At 39.0% G+C, this 17315-nt stretch overlaps 1 protein-coding gene across 4 annotated transcripts in view; it reads right to left on the reverse strand.

The window, feature by feature from the left end:
• ABCC8 (ATP binding cassette subfamily C member 8) overlaps positions 1 to 17315 on the reverse strand; it is a 60209-nt gene that overhangs the window by 11792 nt on the left and 31102 nt on the right. For all 4 annotated transcript variants that reach the window (XM_080998535.1, XM_080998534.1, XM_080998533.1 and 1 more), the window contains 10 exons: positions 16040 to 16075; positions 14131 to 14229; positions 12861 to 12945; positions 11440 to 11520; positions 10868 to 11005; positions 9742 to 9867; positions 7187 to 7286; positions 5765 to 6012; positions 4212 to 4378; positions 1759 to 1828 (listed from right to left, as the gene is read on the reverse strand). In XM_080998535.1, the coding sequence (XP_080854661.1) occupies positions 1759 to 1828; positions 4212 to 4378; positions 5765 to 6012; positions 7187 to 7286; positions 9742 to 9867; positions 10868 to 11005; positions 11440 to 11520; positions 12861 to 12945; positions 14131 to 14229; positions 16040 to 16075 (1150 nt within the window). The remainder of the gene's footprint in view (positions 1 to 1758; positions 1829 to 4211; positions 4379 to 5764; positions 6013 to 7186; positions 7287 to 9741; positions 9868 to 10867; positions 11006 to 11439; positions 11521 to 12860; positions 12946 to 14130; positions 14230 to 16039; positions 16076 to 17315) is intronic.

Below are 17315 nucleotides of genomic sequence, written 5' to 3' on the forward strand. Positions count from 1 at the left end.
ACACAGAATAAATCAATAAATATTAAGTGCAATGAAAATAAATCAATGCTACCATGAAATCAACAGTTCATTTTCTCTTTCTTCCCTCTTTCAAAACAAGGCCATGTATAGTGCTGAATAATTAATTTTAGATTTGTGTTTGATACTTGGTTTTTAAAAATTCAATAAATATTTAATAATTATAATATTCAGTAAAAAGACTGTAGGATTTTGGTGAGACTTTGTATAGCTTCATTGCTCAGGCAGAAACTAGTCTGCATGAATTTTTAAACAATTAATAGCACAATTAATAGCACAGGACTGGGTTGCCAATTGGGAATCTTCTGAAAGCCTATTAGGAAATTCAAAAATTGAATTTCATTCTTATTTTAATATGAATAAGCCATTAATTATTGCTGTGTCTACATTCAGTATTCCTGGGTTGAACAAAGTTAGGGCTGCCACTGAAGCCTGTTACTTCTAAATTTGTGATAAACTGCTTAAGAGAAATATTGGGAAGTTATTCCTACAGTGAAATATGATCGTAAACATGTTGCAGTTTCTGAATTAAATTTGCATGAGGGCAATGGTACTTGGTGTGGTGAATAGAGTCATGCATATGGGAATGCAAGTCCTGCAGAAGATCGAGGCACAGTTCAGTATAAAGCAAGTAAGCAACATATTGTCTGGATTCAGATGTAATATGAAATAATGTAATATGAAACCTGCCAGATAACCATGTTTTTTTTTTTTTTTTGCGGGGGGAACAAATCAGGGTCTGGAAATGCGGTTTGAAATTAAAAGAAACTGGAATTCGCATATTATTATATCTGAAATAACAGACAACTGACAGGCCACAGTTAGGGCCATTGTGGCTGCTTCACCATGAATGCAGGAGTGATTTTTGAAGCGGAGTCCTGAGCAGATGGGAAACAAAAGCAGGGCTTGTCTGCTGGACACCTGGAAGCTCATGCTACAGTGTGGGTTCTTAGTTTAGCACAAACCATGGTTTTGTGTTTCCTCTGAAGCCAGTCATTGTCAAGCTAACGGAAATGGGCTGATGCAAAAAAAAAAAAAAAAAAAAAAGGCAGCCACAGTTTTAGCCAAGGTACAGTGGTGCCCCGCAAGACGAATGCCTCGCAAGACGGAAAACCCGCTAGACGAAAGGGTTTTCCGTTTTTGAGTTGCTTCGCAGGACGAATTTCCCTATGGGCTTGCTTAGTCTAGAGATTTTTTTTTCGCTTCCCCCCCTTTATCTAATCTGCTAAGCCTTTAATAGCCTTTAATAGCCTTTTAGCAGCTAATCCCCTAAGCCTTTAAGCCTTTAATAGCCGCTAAACCGCTAATAGCGCTAATCCGTTAAGCCGCTAATAGGGTTGCTTCGCAAGACGAAAAAACCGCTAGACGAAGACTCTCGCGGAACGGATTAATTTCGTCTTGCGAGGCACCACTGTACTTTGATGTAGCTCTTCAGACCCTGAAGGTATGATAGGCTTTTTATTTATTTTTAGTATCAAATTACATTATCTTGTAATGAGATGTTCTCCTTTTTTATTTATTCTAAAGGATTTCCTCATGGAAATTTATATTAGTTACATAAAACGTTCTGACAGCATTGCTACAATGTATAAAATACTTCAATATCATTCCATAGCAACATTATTCATATTGTTCAACTATAGCCCAAATATAGTTTGCATTTAGATTATATTTTGCACTGAATGTGATTGGAAGAAATCAGAATTTACTTTTAGTGACTATTTTGTTTAGTGTGCCTACCTGGTCAATAGTGTTACAATCGGCTGAAAATCTGTTCAAGATACTTCCCAGGGGTGTTGTTTCAAAAAACCTGTAATAGGCAATTGAGACCACCAAGTTTGACATTGAAAGAAATTTAAAAACTGATTTAATGTCTATTTCAGTTATTTCTGGGTTACGAACAATACCAAACTCCACATAACTCTGTTCAACACTGGGGAATGAGAGAATTTTGTGTTATCAAATAAACTTTATATAATTCCTGATAATTAAACTACTATCAAATATATACACATATTATAGAAGTATGAATCACTCATCAGATTCAATTCATTGCACAAATTGAATGATACAATTAAACTGAGAGTTTTCTATTCAAAGATACAAAGAATTGCATACAGGTAACAAATTATTTGGAGGTCAAATGAATACCAAAAAGTGAAAAAGTGTAAGCTTAGTGTGATATTAATATTTTATTAAATGATAAGGGATGATGGTTCTAAGACTCCATCCACAAATTCAGAGGAAAGCACATGGGAGGATTATATGACTTCAGATTGCAGGTGGGAAATTGCACGTCTGAATTCTCCCTTCATCTAAAAATACAGCATGTTGGGGAGAAGGCATAATAGTCTAGAATGGGAGCATTTCATTTACTTTCCACATTTTATGCTACATCCCATCAAATCAGTTATCTCTTCATTAAGTATAACCAGGAACACAAAATATTAAATATACTAAACAAAGAAAAAATGGCCTCTTCCTCATTATTCACGCTATGTTCCCTTACAGTTAGAAATCAAAACCCTAATCAGGCCTCTAGTGATTTCTGTGATGCAATTCCCTCTTTGAGGCCTGTAAAAAGGCACCGTATTCCATGAGGATGGTAAAGATGAATTTGACGGGAAATTGGTCATTGACTTGTTAACATAACATAAATGATGGCCAAACATTTATTGGGTTTGGAAAGAAAGGAAATGTTATTTACTCATCTAAACAAGAATATATTCTGATATTAACTGTATATCTGCGTATCTGTTCAGTAAAAATCCCTTTTAATATGTTGTTTGAGATATAAAAGGTCTCAGGAGTTTAAAACCAATCCCAAATAAAGTCACAGTAATCAAACAGCCATGGTACGCTCTATTTTTCTGAACCGAAGAGTGAAACATTAGAATACTCTTCAAAGTAGAATAGATTTAAAGGAACGGAATACCACAGTGTCCATTGGGAGACTGTTGAGAGGGTCAATGGGAAGATTGTTGCAGCAGGAATAAGTAATGGACTCAGTGGGACTTTAGATGCTACTACACATTAGCATCTAAAGAGGGAGTAAGATCATTAACCCTTGGATCTAATGTTAGGTTCCAGAGTTAATGCTCTTACTCCCTCTTTAGATGCTAATGTGTATTACTTCAAATCTTGTTATGCTGCCCCCCCTCCCTATAGATGGTAAGATGGGGTAGACAGTGTGGTGGCCTCTAGTTGTTGCTGAACTACAATTCTCATCACCCCTGACAATTGGAGTGCATCACATTGGCTATCTCTGTGGAAATATCTATCACTTCATTTATTTCAAAATGCATTAGCCTAGCCCTACTGAGTTTTGGAGCTCACTCTGTTGAGGGCACTTGTATGTCAAAGCCCCACCCTGAGAGCATGAACCACTGACTGGACATAGATTGGACAAGACAACTATGGCAAATTATAATTGTTAGAGGAACATCTCTTACAATACACCTAGAGCTCTCTCCTCCTAACAATTATATGAATTGCATGTGTAGGGGACTGGAGTGACTGATCTTTTTTTAGCATTTTGCTTCCTTCCAGTGCCATAATTTTATGATTCTATGATAGGACAGTAATACATTTGTGCAGTGTAATATGTAGTTGGATTGAGATAAAGGTAAAGGTAAAGGGACCCCTGACTATTAGGTCCAGTCGTGACCGACTCTGGGGTTGCGGTGCTCATCTCGCTTTCTTGGCCGAGGGAGCTGGCGTACAGCTTCCAGGTCATGTGGCCAGCATGACTAAGCCGCTTCTGGCAAACCAGAGCAGCGCACGGAAACTCCATTTACCTTCCTGCCGGAGCGGTACCTATTTATCTACTTGCATGGGGATATATTATTATTATTATTATTATTATTATTATTATTATTGAGTGATTGTTGTGGGACTGGATGAAGATGTACTGATCTTTAGGGTTATGAACTATGGATTAGGATAGGATTATGGTATATTGGATTAAACTGGAAATAATGGATGGGAACTCTGGGTTAGAATAGGATGCTGAGAAGGCCATTCATATGGTCTATCAATGTTTTTGTTTGCTTAGTAAAAGCCTTTTGGACAAGAAACTCTATGCTACTGCAGTTCGCCCTTGGGATCTTTGGGTGCACCAAAAACAAAACAAACAGCAATTATTAATCACTGTTATCACAACATTATCTTTGAATTTCATGATAGTAGAATACCTCATTGGGGCCAAAATAATTTTATTCAGCAGAAAACAATGTAGTTTCTTGGCAACTTTTAAACCAGTCCATTCTACTGCTATTGATGTTACAAGACACAATATAATTCCAAGGCAACAGAGAATGCTGAATATTCTTGTATAAGGAGAATGATTAAACTTGGATTCCTAAAAGAGAGGACAGAGAAGAAAAATGGTGAAACAAAAAACACAAAACTTGTAGAATTGCAGGATTAATAACTGTAGGGTATTTCCCCATTTAACTGTCTACATAGCTACGGTACTTACTTCAGTCTCTCTTGATATTTATGAAAATAAAGCATTCAGCACTTAGACTTTAGGTTTGCTAAGATACAGATATATAATTTGGCAATGCTTGAAATTAAACATTTAAAATACAATGACTATAGCAGAAATGGGCTAGTATGCACATCTAGTTGTTACTTATCCTCAACCACTGTGCAGAAGAGCAGACTATGTCAGTCCATCAATGGAATGGACTTCTGCTTCTGCAAGGAGACAGCCTTTTCTTCTCCTCCCCACTGCTGTCTGCTATGGCCCCACAAGTCTCCTCTGGAGCACTGGGGATCTTTTAGAGCAGATTGGGGGCACAGTGGGGAGAAGGAGGATGAGGAGGTTCAATTGCACAAGTAGAAGTCTGCTTGTGCAGAGTTTGGCTATCACCCTAAGAGTTTAAATAAAATAGATTGCTTACTTATAAAACACAAATTGCCAGAAATGATTCAATCTCATTTTTTTATTAATTAATGCCAGCATCACATCTGACTCACATGAACAATTAATTAAGTTACTTGTTTCAAGGAGGGATTATGTTGATCGTCTTTGAATCGATTCTGTCTTTTTTATTAACACAGACAGAGTTTCCATGCCATTGCAATTTACATAAGATATAATTCTTTAGTTGAGAATAATGGTTGTACAGGAAAATGAAAGAGTTTTAGAAAATATAATTGTAATGGTTGCTTCAATTCTTAACTCTTCTGATGAGTTAATTATGATTAATAGTAATGTAGGGCTGCAGAAGGGGAACTCACATCATGAGGTCATGCCATGAAAGAATTTCAATAGATGTTTACAGAAAATTGTGAGTACAAACACTGAGATACCATGTTTGGTGGCAGCCCTATATATCCACATTCCGTGTTCAAAATACTTGTGCTATCTTGTTCGCATGACGAAATATGTGCTTTTATAGATTCATAATGCAATCCTAAAATGTCACTCAGAAGGAAATCCCATTGAGTTCAATGGGATTTACTCCCTAGTAAAATGGTTGAAGACTGCATTGCAACAGTACTGCAAATGCATAAAATACTTCTTTTTAAACAATTTGCAGTAGCTAGAATGCTACATCCCAGAAAGCAAAACAAAACATAGTAATACTCTCTATTCATGCTATTTTCAAGGACCACTTGAAATGTAAACAACTTCAGAGAGCATATGACTTTTGTATAGTATATACCTGAGTAGAAAACTAGGAAGATATTACTTTGCATCAAGAGATCAGTGTTGGGATCTTAGAAGGCACCATACCTCACAAACAGAGCAGTTCTTCTCTGTGGGTCCCACCTTGAAAGCAATAGCATCATATGTCCACTGTGCCAGCCAGAAGTCAATGGACACCATAACAGAATGCTTTAGGAGTTGTGAAAGAACCAGCAAAGGCAAGAGGAGGAATCCTGCTGAGCTAAGGTATTTCCCACATGCTCGCCAAGGCATCTTTGCTCTTTGGTGAAGGACAGAAGATAGATTGTCATCATCATCACTTTCTGGAATTTCATCTGTAAAGGAATATTGTACTGTAAAATAACCTTTCTCCCCCTCATCTTTATGTAGTGCTAACAATACGTTAAGTCCTGGAAAAACTGGACTAGCTTTTCTTGCCCATAGACCACAAGTAGCTAACTTGTGGCCTTCAGGAAGTTGCTAGAACAATTCCCATCAGCCACAACCAGCATGGTCAATGCTCCACAGGGGCAGCATGTCTCATTTCTCCACTTGAGGCAAAATGGGAAGTACTACCTTGCCATCATCGTCTGCCCTGCTGCTGCTGGAGCAGCAGTACTGGCTAATGGCTGACCTAGCCCTGATGCTCAAGGATAATGTAGTCCAACAGCATATAGAGGGCTAAACTACTTCCAGAGGTGATCTAACATGTTTAATCTTTGCATTTTTATTCACAACAAGGCCCACGTTCAAGGGGACTTACTAGCAAGCAAGTATGTAACAGATTGCAGTTTTCTTCCAGTTTGTCCATTTTGCTCTATGCATGGTAGGTGGGGTGAGTAGACACATGAACTGAAAACCTCAAAATATTATGTAGATATTTTCAGGTGTTTTGTGCGTATATTCAAATGTATACAAAAGAGTATGTAAATGCGGACAGACTAAAGCACTGATACAAATCTAAAGAGAGGATATTTTAACACATCTACACTGATTCCAGTGGCTCCTTCTTTCAAGAATAAACCACTTTTACATAATGTGGTGGCTTAAGAATTCTATGATAGAAAATAAAAGCTCTACAAAAAAATAAGTAAAATAGTAGGTCTGTTGACTAGCCATTCATTATTCTCACATTACTCTCACATTTAAAGAGTGTTTAAATTATTTAACAGATCTTCAGAATTTTCTCGGGACACCATCATTTATAGATGCATGGAGTAATCCAATCTTAGCAGTCCACAAGAAAAGTGACCCTTGTATTACTTCTGAAGTCTTTCACAATGAAATAAATACCTACATGTGCATGAATGTTCAATTATGGCTCTAACGTGCAGTTAAAATTAGTTCTGCTGAAACAAGAATCTCCTATTAAACTTGTGCTAGCAAACAAAGAATACCTTTGACTTGTACATCAGCAGTTAAAAAATACTTTATTGGCGTTGTGAACTACTGTCAAGGACAGAATGACAAAAATTATTCAGAAAAGTCCTGTTTGGAATACAACTTCACCTTCATCCTCTTCTTCATCTTGGAGAAGAGTTTCTCGAGAATTCTTTGTCCTTTGGAGGTTTGTCCTGTCTAACACAGCTTTTCGTTCGATTAAGGTCTCCTAAAAGCAGGAGAAACAAGTGACACTGAGTGTGCAGGTTTTTCGTTTTTAAAGGTTTTGTTTCCAAACAATTATATTTTCAAATCAATCTGCTGTTAGAAATGAAGCGAGTGAAATGCATTTAACTGTCATGAATTAGGAATCCCTTAGGCACACACACACCAGGCTCTCAAGATAGCCAATGCCATCTATCACTTGAGGGTGAAGCAGACATAATGGCAGCTCAGCCATTAACTAAGATTAAGAGATCAGGATATGCATTTCAACACCAGGGTTTGGAGCATCACAGCTAAGTTCAACAACAATCAGATTATACCTAGCTATGGCCAAGAGGGTGAGCATAATTCACAAATGAGAGATAATGTACTGAGTAGGAGAGAGAGAGTTCTAGCTAATAGGGATAGTTACTTCAGGCAACTGATTAATTAAAAAAATAATCAACTACAAAGGCCTGTTGACACCACACCTCTGATCGTCCTGCTTCTATTCAGTATTCACATTTTAAACATCTTTCCCAATATGTAAACATAATACGGGACACTGCAGAGCAAACCCCCATTGTGCTAGTGTGCTTTTATGGATGGGACAGAGGTGTCCTGAAAGGGTGTTATCTCAAAAGGGTGGTGTCCTGACAGCAGTCCACATAATACTTTGAAATGGGGTATTGCAGGGGAGGGGAGGGGCTGCCCAGGACCCACTGATTCCCAAGCTGGTTCCACTGCATTACATGATGGCATCAGGCTCATTTTGGGCTCGATTCTTTTGCCACTCCCAGGTTTTTGCAGCATTTTCCCTCCTGCTGCCTTCCACCTTGCCTGGTGTCAGCTGCAGGGCTGAGGTCCTACCACTCTGTTAAGCTCTAGTCCAAGGCCATGGTTTGGATTGCATCCCAAGTCAACCAATTTCTTCTTCTTCGTATGTTATGACCTTACTTTTATTTACTATGGTCAAATTCCAGTTTTCTTATGCAAGAACATCTCTTTGGGAAGGTTGATTCAAACGTGGTTTCAGGTACAGACCATACAGAAGAATAACACCTCCCTTGCCAAACTGAGTGATGAAGTATCATTGTATAATTCCTGATATTTGACACTAGAGGGGGTTAGGAACAGGAAAGGCACCCCTCTTCCACATTCTGGTGGCCTCTGCTGCTGCAGACAGGTGAGCATGGGGACTTCATCTCTGCAGATGCCCCTGTTGCACCCGCAGGTGAATGAGAAGCTATCTCTGGGTATGTTCAGATTACTGCTTGTTGTTGTTGTTTAGTCATTTAGTTGTGTCCGACTCTTCATGACCCCATGGACCAGAGCACGCCAGGCACTCCTGTCTTCCACTGCCTCCCGCAGTTTGGTCAAACTCATGTTCATAGCTTTGATAACACTGTCCAACCATCTCGTCCTCTGTTGTCCCCTTCTCCTTGTGCCCTCAATCTTTCCCAACATCAGGGTCTTTTCCAAGGAGTCTTCTCTTCTCACGAGGTGGCCAAAGTACTGGAGCCTCAGCTTCAGGTTCTGTCCTTCCAGTGAGCACTCAGGGCTGATTTCCTTCAGAATGGATAGGTTTGATCTTCTTGCAGTCCATGGGACTCTCAAGAGTCTCCTCCAGCACCATAATTCAAAAGCATCAATTCTTCGGCGATCAGCCTTCTTTATGGTCCAGCTCTCACTCTCATACATCACTACTGGGAAAACCATGGCTTTAATTATACGAACCTTTGTTGGCAAGGTGATTACCGCTTACTTGATACCAAGTGTCCTCCCATTACTAGTTTCTGAGGCTGCATGCACATGATGCTGCCACAATCCATATCAATCCTGTAGTTTCTTGACGAAAACTGCTGCTTGATATGTTTTTTCTCAAACTAGCTTCAATCTGACTAGATAACTAGATGTAGAGTAAGTCATCTCATATATGCAGGTCAGCACATTATGTGCAGATGGCAGCTTAATGAATAGGAGGGGCTTTTTTGGGGGTGCTGTGTTCTGGGGATGCACACCAAAAAGATCATACACACCAGGGGAATGCATTCCCAACCTTTCTCTGATGTGAACAACACTGTGCAACTGTGGCTTGAAACGCAGCAGGGGAAAATTACTAATGTGAACTTAGCTTCTGTCTGGCAGTGTTTCTGCTGGTGGTAGCTGGTGTATGGCTTCAAAACAGGCAAGGCTAGTGATGGATCTATTTGATTCAAAGCTAGTCCATTTGTCGGAGAAGGTTCCGATCTGGACCCTTCTGCACCCCCAGCCTGGAGCTGGCACAGGAAGGAAGACAAAATAACTGCCCCATCTCTAACTGCCATCCTGGTTGGCACAAATGGGATGGATCCCCCACTTTGTTCTTCCCTGCTGGATTCTGGACTGTCCTGCTATTCATTTGAATTTCATTTATCATTCCATATTTTTGAACTACAAATGCTTCAGGTAATGTAAACCTAAAGAAAAACTAAACTGGCCTTCTCCAGATCTTGGTCCTGTCGATTCATGAGTGTTTTCCAGTGTTCAAAGAGCTCGGATTCTGATTTCTGAATATCTTTGAGAGTGCCTTCTCTTTGAATGGTACCATCTTTCATTGCAATAATCTGAAACAATTTAAGATATAGCTTGTCAACAAAGTCTGTTCTTTAAAAAAAACAAAACCACACATTAAAAGCTGCTTTAATTAGTATACATGTTTTTAACTCATATTTAATTCCTGCTAAGTTTCTTTCTTTTTTGATTATATATTTATTTTACTTGCTTAAAGGAGGGCTTGTTCTCCCTCATCCAAAGATAGTTTTAAACTTCACATAACTTGTGAATGACAAGCAGAATTAAGCTATGTGTTAAAAAAATTTATTCTAATAGGTGAACTTGTTTTGAGTGTGCAATGCCACTCTTTTTAGAAAGTCTATCGTGGTGCTTTAAAAGGAGCTGTCTTTCAAATTGTGCTTAGTTCCTTTCTTTTGGGTCTACTTACATACTTAATCTTTTGGCATTTTTATGGACTGAACCTAAATGCCACTGACAATGGTCCATTTTATCTTTGTCATCAGGTATATACAATATTACCTAAAAATTATCTATGACACCTGCAAGCACACCGAGAAGCTGCTTGCTTGAACACCCTGGAAGTAAATGAAATGTCTTAATCACAAGCAATATAGGGAGATAGAGTCCCTTCCCAAGTTCTGCTCCCATATTTAATGGTCATTGGACTTCAACTCCCCACCAGTTCCAGCAAGCATGACGAATGGAGAGGAATGATTGCAATGAATGATTCAGCAACCTCTGGAGGGCCACAGGTTCCCCACTCCTGAAGTAAAGTGTGAATTGGTTCCAGGACTTGCTGTTACATTACCTATGATGGGGTTGCCAAGGGCTATGGCAGTGCAAAGTCACAAAATATAAATATTTAACCAGGGCTGTAAAGATGTTAGGACAGCACACAAGCAGATGGATAATTAAATACCCATTTCATTGAAGTCAGTTTTGTTTAAGAGTGCTTATATTTTGTTGAATCAGGCATGCAAACATATACAAGCAGGTTGTGAATATTAGCAAATCACTTTTTTCTTCTATATTCAAAGAAAGCTTCATCACCCAATCAGCATGGGGCAGATATTGTAGTTTGTGGGTAACCAGAACAACAGTCCTCTTGTCATTTCTTAGCATATTCAGGATTCCTTCTTGCATGAGGTGGTCACTCAAATGAATATCCAGTGCAGAAAAAGGATCATCCTAACCAAGACAAAATATATACTTAGATATTTCCTCAGTAATGGTTCACTGTTACTTTTGCAGGAGAAGTAGCTTTTGTTTTGTCATATTTTTTATGACCTTCCAGGAAAGGTGGAACCTTCTATATGAATCCTACTATATGAATGAAAACAAAACTTTCTAGATGTGCAATAAAATAATGTAAAATAAATTCACAGGAATTCCTTTTTTTTCAAAATTGTTCATAGCTTCTGAGCAAAAAGATGCTAAAACCTAGCCCCTCATCCATTCTGGAATACTTATAATGGTCTCATTTCCATGGTGTCATATCACTGTATCTTGAATATTAATTAATATAATATTAGCATTGTGCAGGTGGATGGCTATATGCGGGCAGTACAACAGAATTTTGCAATCCTCAGTTTAGAGAGTGGATTTAGTTATGGCCAACTTACCAGGAATACAACATTTGTGTGTTGGTAGAGAGCTCTTGCCACACTGATCCGCTGGCGTTGACCTCCAGAAAGATTAATGCCCTGGAATAAAAGACAAAACAATTCAGTTTGAAAGGCTATATAATCAGTTCTGAAGCATCATAGCTCAAATTTTGCTTTAATAAATCTTCATATGGGAGTGACTTTGAAAAAAGATAGACAGAAATACCAAATGCTGTTAAACAAGGCAGCCAGTACTGTATTTTCATTCTCATTCTTCAAAATACTTACCCTATTGTTAACAATTTACAAATTACTTTTAAAATACAAGTGTTTCATCAATGACTTTCACTACAGCTCCTGAAGTCAATATGAGGAACTATGTCTGCAACAGTTTAGGGAACTTTTAGGGAACTCTCCAGATGTTGCTGAACTCCCATAATTCTTGACCATTGACCATGCTGGCTGGGGTTGATAGGAGCTGGAGTCAAACACCATATCAGTCACAAGTGCCCCATCCCTAGTCTGTGATACAATGACTTGACTGAGACACTTAAAGCAGGGGTGGGAATTCTATTGCACTCCATATATTGCAGGGGCACAACTCCCATTATCCCTGACAATTGGTCATGCTAGATGGAGGGTCACAGGTTTCTCATCCCATGAGATATGGATCTGTCTCATGTGTGAAAATCCAACACTTTATCCCATTGGATTTTGACAATGTTATCTCTGAAAACATACACTGCTACAAGATGAAATCTTGTTTGTGCAGCTCATTTGCAATGCTTTATATTCTTCCTGTCTTATTATCCTTGGTGTTTCTAAGACTTTTTTTTTCCAAATCTTGTATGTTGCACCTTAGCTATTCTTAATTTTCTTGTGTTCTGTGTCAGCTTCCCTTCTGCTTCTATCTCATCCTTCAACTAGATGCCTGGATCTCATGTAGGAGATCCAGCAAACCAATAACATCTGCTTTGTCTTTGATTATCAGAACACCCAATAAGTTTTACCCCAGTTCAACTTTGTCCCCAACTGAAATCCTGTTACTTTCTCATATAAAAGCAGCAGCTACCATTTATTTCTATACATAGCCTGTCATATTAAGGAAAATCTTGCTAGTTCCTACTTAAATTGGAATGTTGAAAAATATCATTCACTAATACATGCTAGATTACTAAAATTCTTATTTTATTCAGTAAATATACACCTCAAATACAATATTTCAGTGAGATCAGGAGTGGTGACTGCAGATTGGAAAACCCCCCACTTTGTTAGATGAAACTTTAACATTGTTTCAGACATGTAAAGCTTTCAAACCAATAATATCAATTTGCTTTACAAATTGGTTTTGTCAAGTAACAGTTAGAATTTCTAGAACACATGACAAGTTTGGGTGCTTAATTAAAAAACAAACAAACATATTGCATATGGTCACTAACCCTTTCTCCAACTTGTGTTTGGTCTCCATGAGGAAGTATGTCAATATCAGGCTGAAGAGAGCAAGCATCAATTACTGCTTTGTACCTGTGGAAACAGAACTGGTAATTGTCAATTCACCTAGAGACTGCCTCACAAGCACATTTTACCTGCTTTTAAGAGCAAAATTAATCATCTGGAGAAGTCACACGCTGGAAAATGCATGTTTGCTAAGCACTAATTGTTCTAATGGGAACTCTGTTCCAGGCAAATAAATGCCATTTTAGCTAATAATGCACTATACTACAGGTAGTCCAAAGGTTAGAAATAAATGAAGCATTCCCTGGTTCTGTTGCTGGGATCAATCCTCTGAAGAGATGGAGGGCTTATCCACACATCCTCTTGTCCCACTGCTTTTCCCCAGGGAAAATGGCTCTTTAGCACTCAATAGGAGCAAATGGCAATCGGGTTTTCTGTGGATTATTGTTTCTTCTGATGAAGAGCTAAAGAGTGGGCTTTTCCTGGGAAAGAAGTGGGGTAAGGGGAAAACTATGTGGACTTGTGCTTTCTAGGCAAGTGGAAGTGTGGCTACATCTACAACATACATCTACAATGCAACCCTTTCCTTCTGATTCATGTGGGTACAAATCATGCTGCCAGACACAACCTTCAACATATAGCAAGGGACTATGAGACTTTGAGTAGGAAGCTGAAGGGCCTTGGAGCACAGGTGTTTCTCTCATCACTCCTTCCTGTTGAACACTGTGGCCCAGAAGGAAAATACTGAAAATAAACCACTGGCTGCACAGGTGATGTAGTCAGGAAAAGTTTGGTTTCTTGGACAATGGTCTCTGCTTTCTTGAGGAAAGACTTCTGGCAAGAGATGGACTGCACCTCACATAATGCTGGCAAACTGTCTCCCCACACAATTGGACCATGCCATTTAGAAAGCAGCTTCACATATTGAATCACTTTTGTGACAATTCTGCCATGTGGAAATGTTTTTCAGTTGCTTCCTTGTGGATGATGTAATGCTTAGATTGGTGCTCAGACAAGAAGGTGTGTTATACCTGCAGTCAATACTGAACTTTTAAGGAAGGATCACTGCTCAATATGATTGAATGTTTTAAATCATTACAGTTCAAAGACCGTCACCTCTGTCATAACAATTCCACATTTGTACTATGTAACCAGGAGAGGAGTACTGTCAACAGCAATAAAAAACGTTCACTATAAGGGTGGTAAGATAGACTTACTATTATTTGCATTTACAAGGCATTTAAATACACTAACCTTTGTGTATTAAAAGGGCTTTCAAAAGTGATATTTTCTTCTACAGTAGCATTTAGCAACCATGGTTTCTGGGAAGCATATGCCACCGATTCTCTTTTCCTGGAAACAAACAAACAAAAAAACCACAGAAGGACTTTGTTTTATTTTACTGAAACAGACATGGAAATTATTCTTCATTAATGTAGTCATCAATGTCTTATTTTAAACATCAATTAATATTCCATCTCTATCCTGAAAAAAGGTATATTGTCACAAGAGATGTGTCTCTGGTAAAATGTTATTGTGCTTAAGGTTACAGTCAGGTTCGACTGTAATAGCTTTAATTTCTGATTTTTGTATTACAAAAGGCATCTTTTTTTGGGGTAGCAAAAGCTGTTGTAAGTGGCTCTAGATTAATATTACATTGCCCTATAAATATGAAGGATACGCTAGTCAAAAAGGTTTAACCTAACTCATCCTTGAGTCCCCCAGCTGTTGTTGGACTACAACTCCCATCATCCCTAACTAGCAGGACCAGTGGTCAGGGAAAGGCTGACCCAGTTGAAAGGACTTTATTGCATAATGGTTTTTCAGCATTTTTTTCTGTTACAGAAAGAGCTCTGAGTTGTTTTCAGAGAGGAAGCTTGTATCCGTCACCATACTATGTAAGCCGGGTGCACTTGCATTCGGCAGTGCAGTGGGCAACAGATGTCGGGGAGTGAGGATGCTCCTGAAGAGGTCTAATAAGTAGCCAGATAATATTTTGGCTACTAAAGCAGCTGAAGACTCCTGTGGTGGCAGCTGGGCCTGGAAAAGAGGCCAAAGTTTTTTGAGCTGGGTTAGGGGTTGGGGTTTTACTCCCCCTGGGGAGCCTCACTGTGGTAGAAAAAAGGCTCTTACTAGTGCCTGGCATAGGAGCCAACCCCTAGGGGCTGAGATCCCTCCCCCCCCATAAAATATTTGAGGGGGCCCCAAAGTTGATGGGCATTGCCATTTAAATAGTGTGTGCACACTGTGTCTTGTGACAGATTATAAGGGGTGGGGCTTTCCTGCTCCACCCCAAATAATTTATTCAAGATTTGCACCTCTGGTGCATGGAAAAAAGAGCTGAAATCTGAACAGCACTTTTAAAGGATCCTGTGCATGCCACAACAACTTTCTGGGGCCAGTAGCTTTGCCTAGAGGCCAGAGCCCATATTACTTGATAAGCCCAGGGGGGCATACATTTAGCTAGCCTGATGCCATGGCTTATACCACATGGTGTACTACATGGGCTGCTAGATGCCCTGGTGATTCAGCTAGGCAAGGACGACCTGGTTAGCAGCAAGGGCATAGATCTCATTTTCACAGCAACCACTGAACTTGAGGCCCTGCATGGGGGACATCCTAAAACACACTGGCAAGGTGGGCTTGGAGCTCATAGGTGCCTACCGTAACCAGAAGAAAGTGAACAAGGCAATGTTCTACACAGTGTCTCACCTGGGGGGCCAGGTAATTCAGCCCCCTAGCATTACGTTCAGTAATGTGGATCTCTGCAGGCCTGATGGCAGCTACCTACCACTGATGGGCAATGAGGGTTGGCCGCTGGACATCTACTGGGGCCTATGTGATTGGTTGCAGATATGAGAGGTATGGTGGTGAACAAGCAAGGTGGGGCTGACTCAGGTGGTGCAAAAGGCATTGGACTGTATCCTTAGTCTAGGAAAAGGGGGTGGGATGGAGCCCTACCCTCTTCCTAGCTCAAAGAAACAGCATACCCCTGTAAAAGGATCCAGGAGGAAGGATTCTATCTAAATGCCCCGGGGGGGGGGGGGGGTAACAGGCTGTAGAACTCCCCAAATGGCACCCTGGAAGGATCACCACGACTGGATGTGGATCATAGGGTGATGCATAACCCAGGATTGACCCTGAAGGAATAATTAACTAGTACCTGGTTTCACTGTCAACAGCTGTTTCTCTTTCTGGGCTGCAGGAAAAGGTACAGTATATTGTAAAATGGGAGTATTAATGCACTTTTGCAAATACTTTAGATATGCCTGAGTTCTAAAATTAAGAGAAGTAAATAAATGACATATACCTTGACAAATAATATATAGATGCAGTCATGGGAAAAAGAAAGTACACCCTCTTTGAATTCTGTAGTTTTACATATCAGGACATAATAACAATAATCTGTTCCTAAGCAGGTCTTAAATTTAGGTAAATACAACCTCAGGGGAACAACACCACAAAACCTACTACAGCATGTCATGCATATATCTATACATTTTCATTTCCTATTCTGTTATGACTGTGATTTGACTCGCCCCACTCTACTGTATCAAACATAACACAGTCTTCTGGCAATCATTTGGATAATAGTTCACCTTGTTGTACAGGTACTTTTATGTTGGTTGATAAGAAAAAAACCTCTCTTCAGAAAGCAACTTGTAGGACCAAGATATTGTGATAGAGGGCTTGGTACTATATATATGGTTTTCTTTCTTTTTCTTTTTCTTCTCTTCTTTCTTCCTCCTTGTTTTTTAATTGTATCTTTTGTTGAAAACTCGCAATAAATTTTAATATAGGTTACATTCTGAAGCTTCCATGCTATGCACACTGCTTTGGAATTAATCTCCATGTTAAGCATGTTTCACATGTGACTTTTTTGTATTTTAGTTTATAGGTGGGGGGAAATCTGATCCACATCAGTTTATGATACTATGTATGAAGATATTGAAACTGTCTGTTTTGCTGAGCAAAAGTATCTAGATATCATCTCATAACTAGGATAAACTAGGGAAGAAAACTAATAGACATGATGAAAATCCCAGGAACTGGGAAGTAAGTAATTATCTATTTCCATCTCTGCAGGAGGTGGTACACGAACACTCTTCAGAAAAGCAGCATGAAGCAGATGAGCTATGTCAAAGCAAAGTCTACTTTTTGGTATCTTGCCTTTTAGGCTAGAAGACTAAGGAGTGTTATAATTAAAATAAATAAATAAGTAAAAACTATGCCAACACATGTTCATCTGCCTAGCAGATTCTTTTATTTCATTTGGTTCTATAAAATGGGATGTGTAAATAAGAAAAAAAAAAAAAAAAGAAATGTCAAGAGAGTAAGAAAAATTAAGTAAAAGCTGAAATGTTTAATAAAGAATCATTTCAAGCAGTTAATACTATTAAGCCAAACTGTACAGTACTTTGTTTCTTTGCAACACAATA

Source organism: Podarcis pityusensis (genome assembly GCF_964106645.2).
Source record: "Podarcis pityusensis genome assembly, chromosome: 1".
In the NCBI taxonomy this organism is placed as follows: domain Eukaryota; kingdom Metazoa; phylum Chordata; class Lepidosauria; order Squamata; family Lacertidae; genus Podarcis; species Podarcis pityusensis.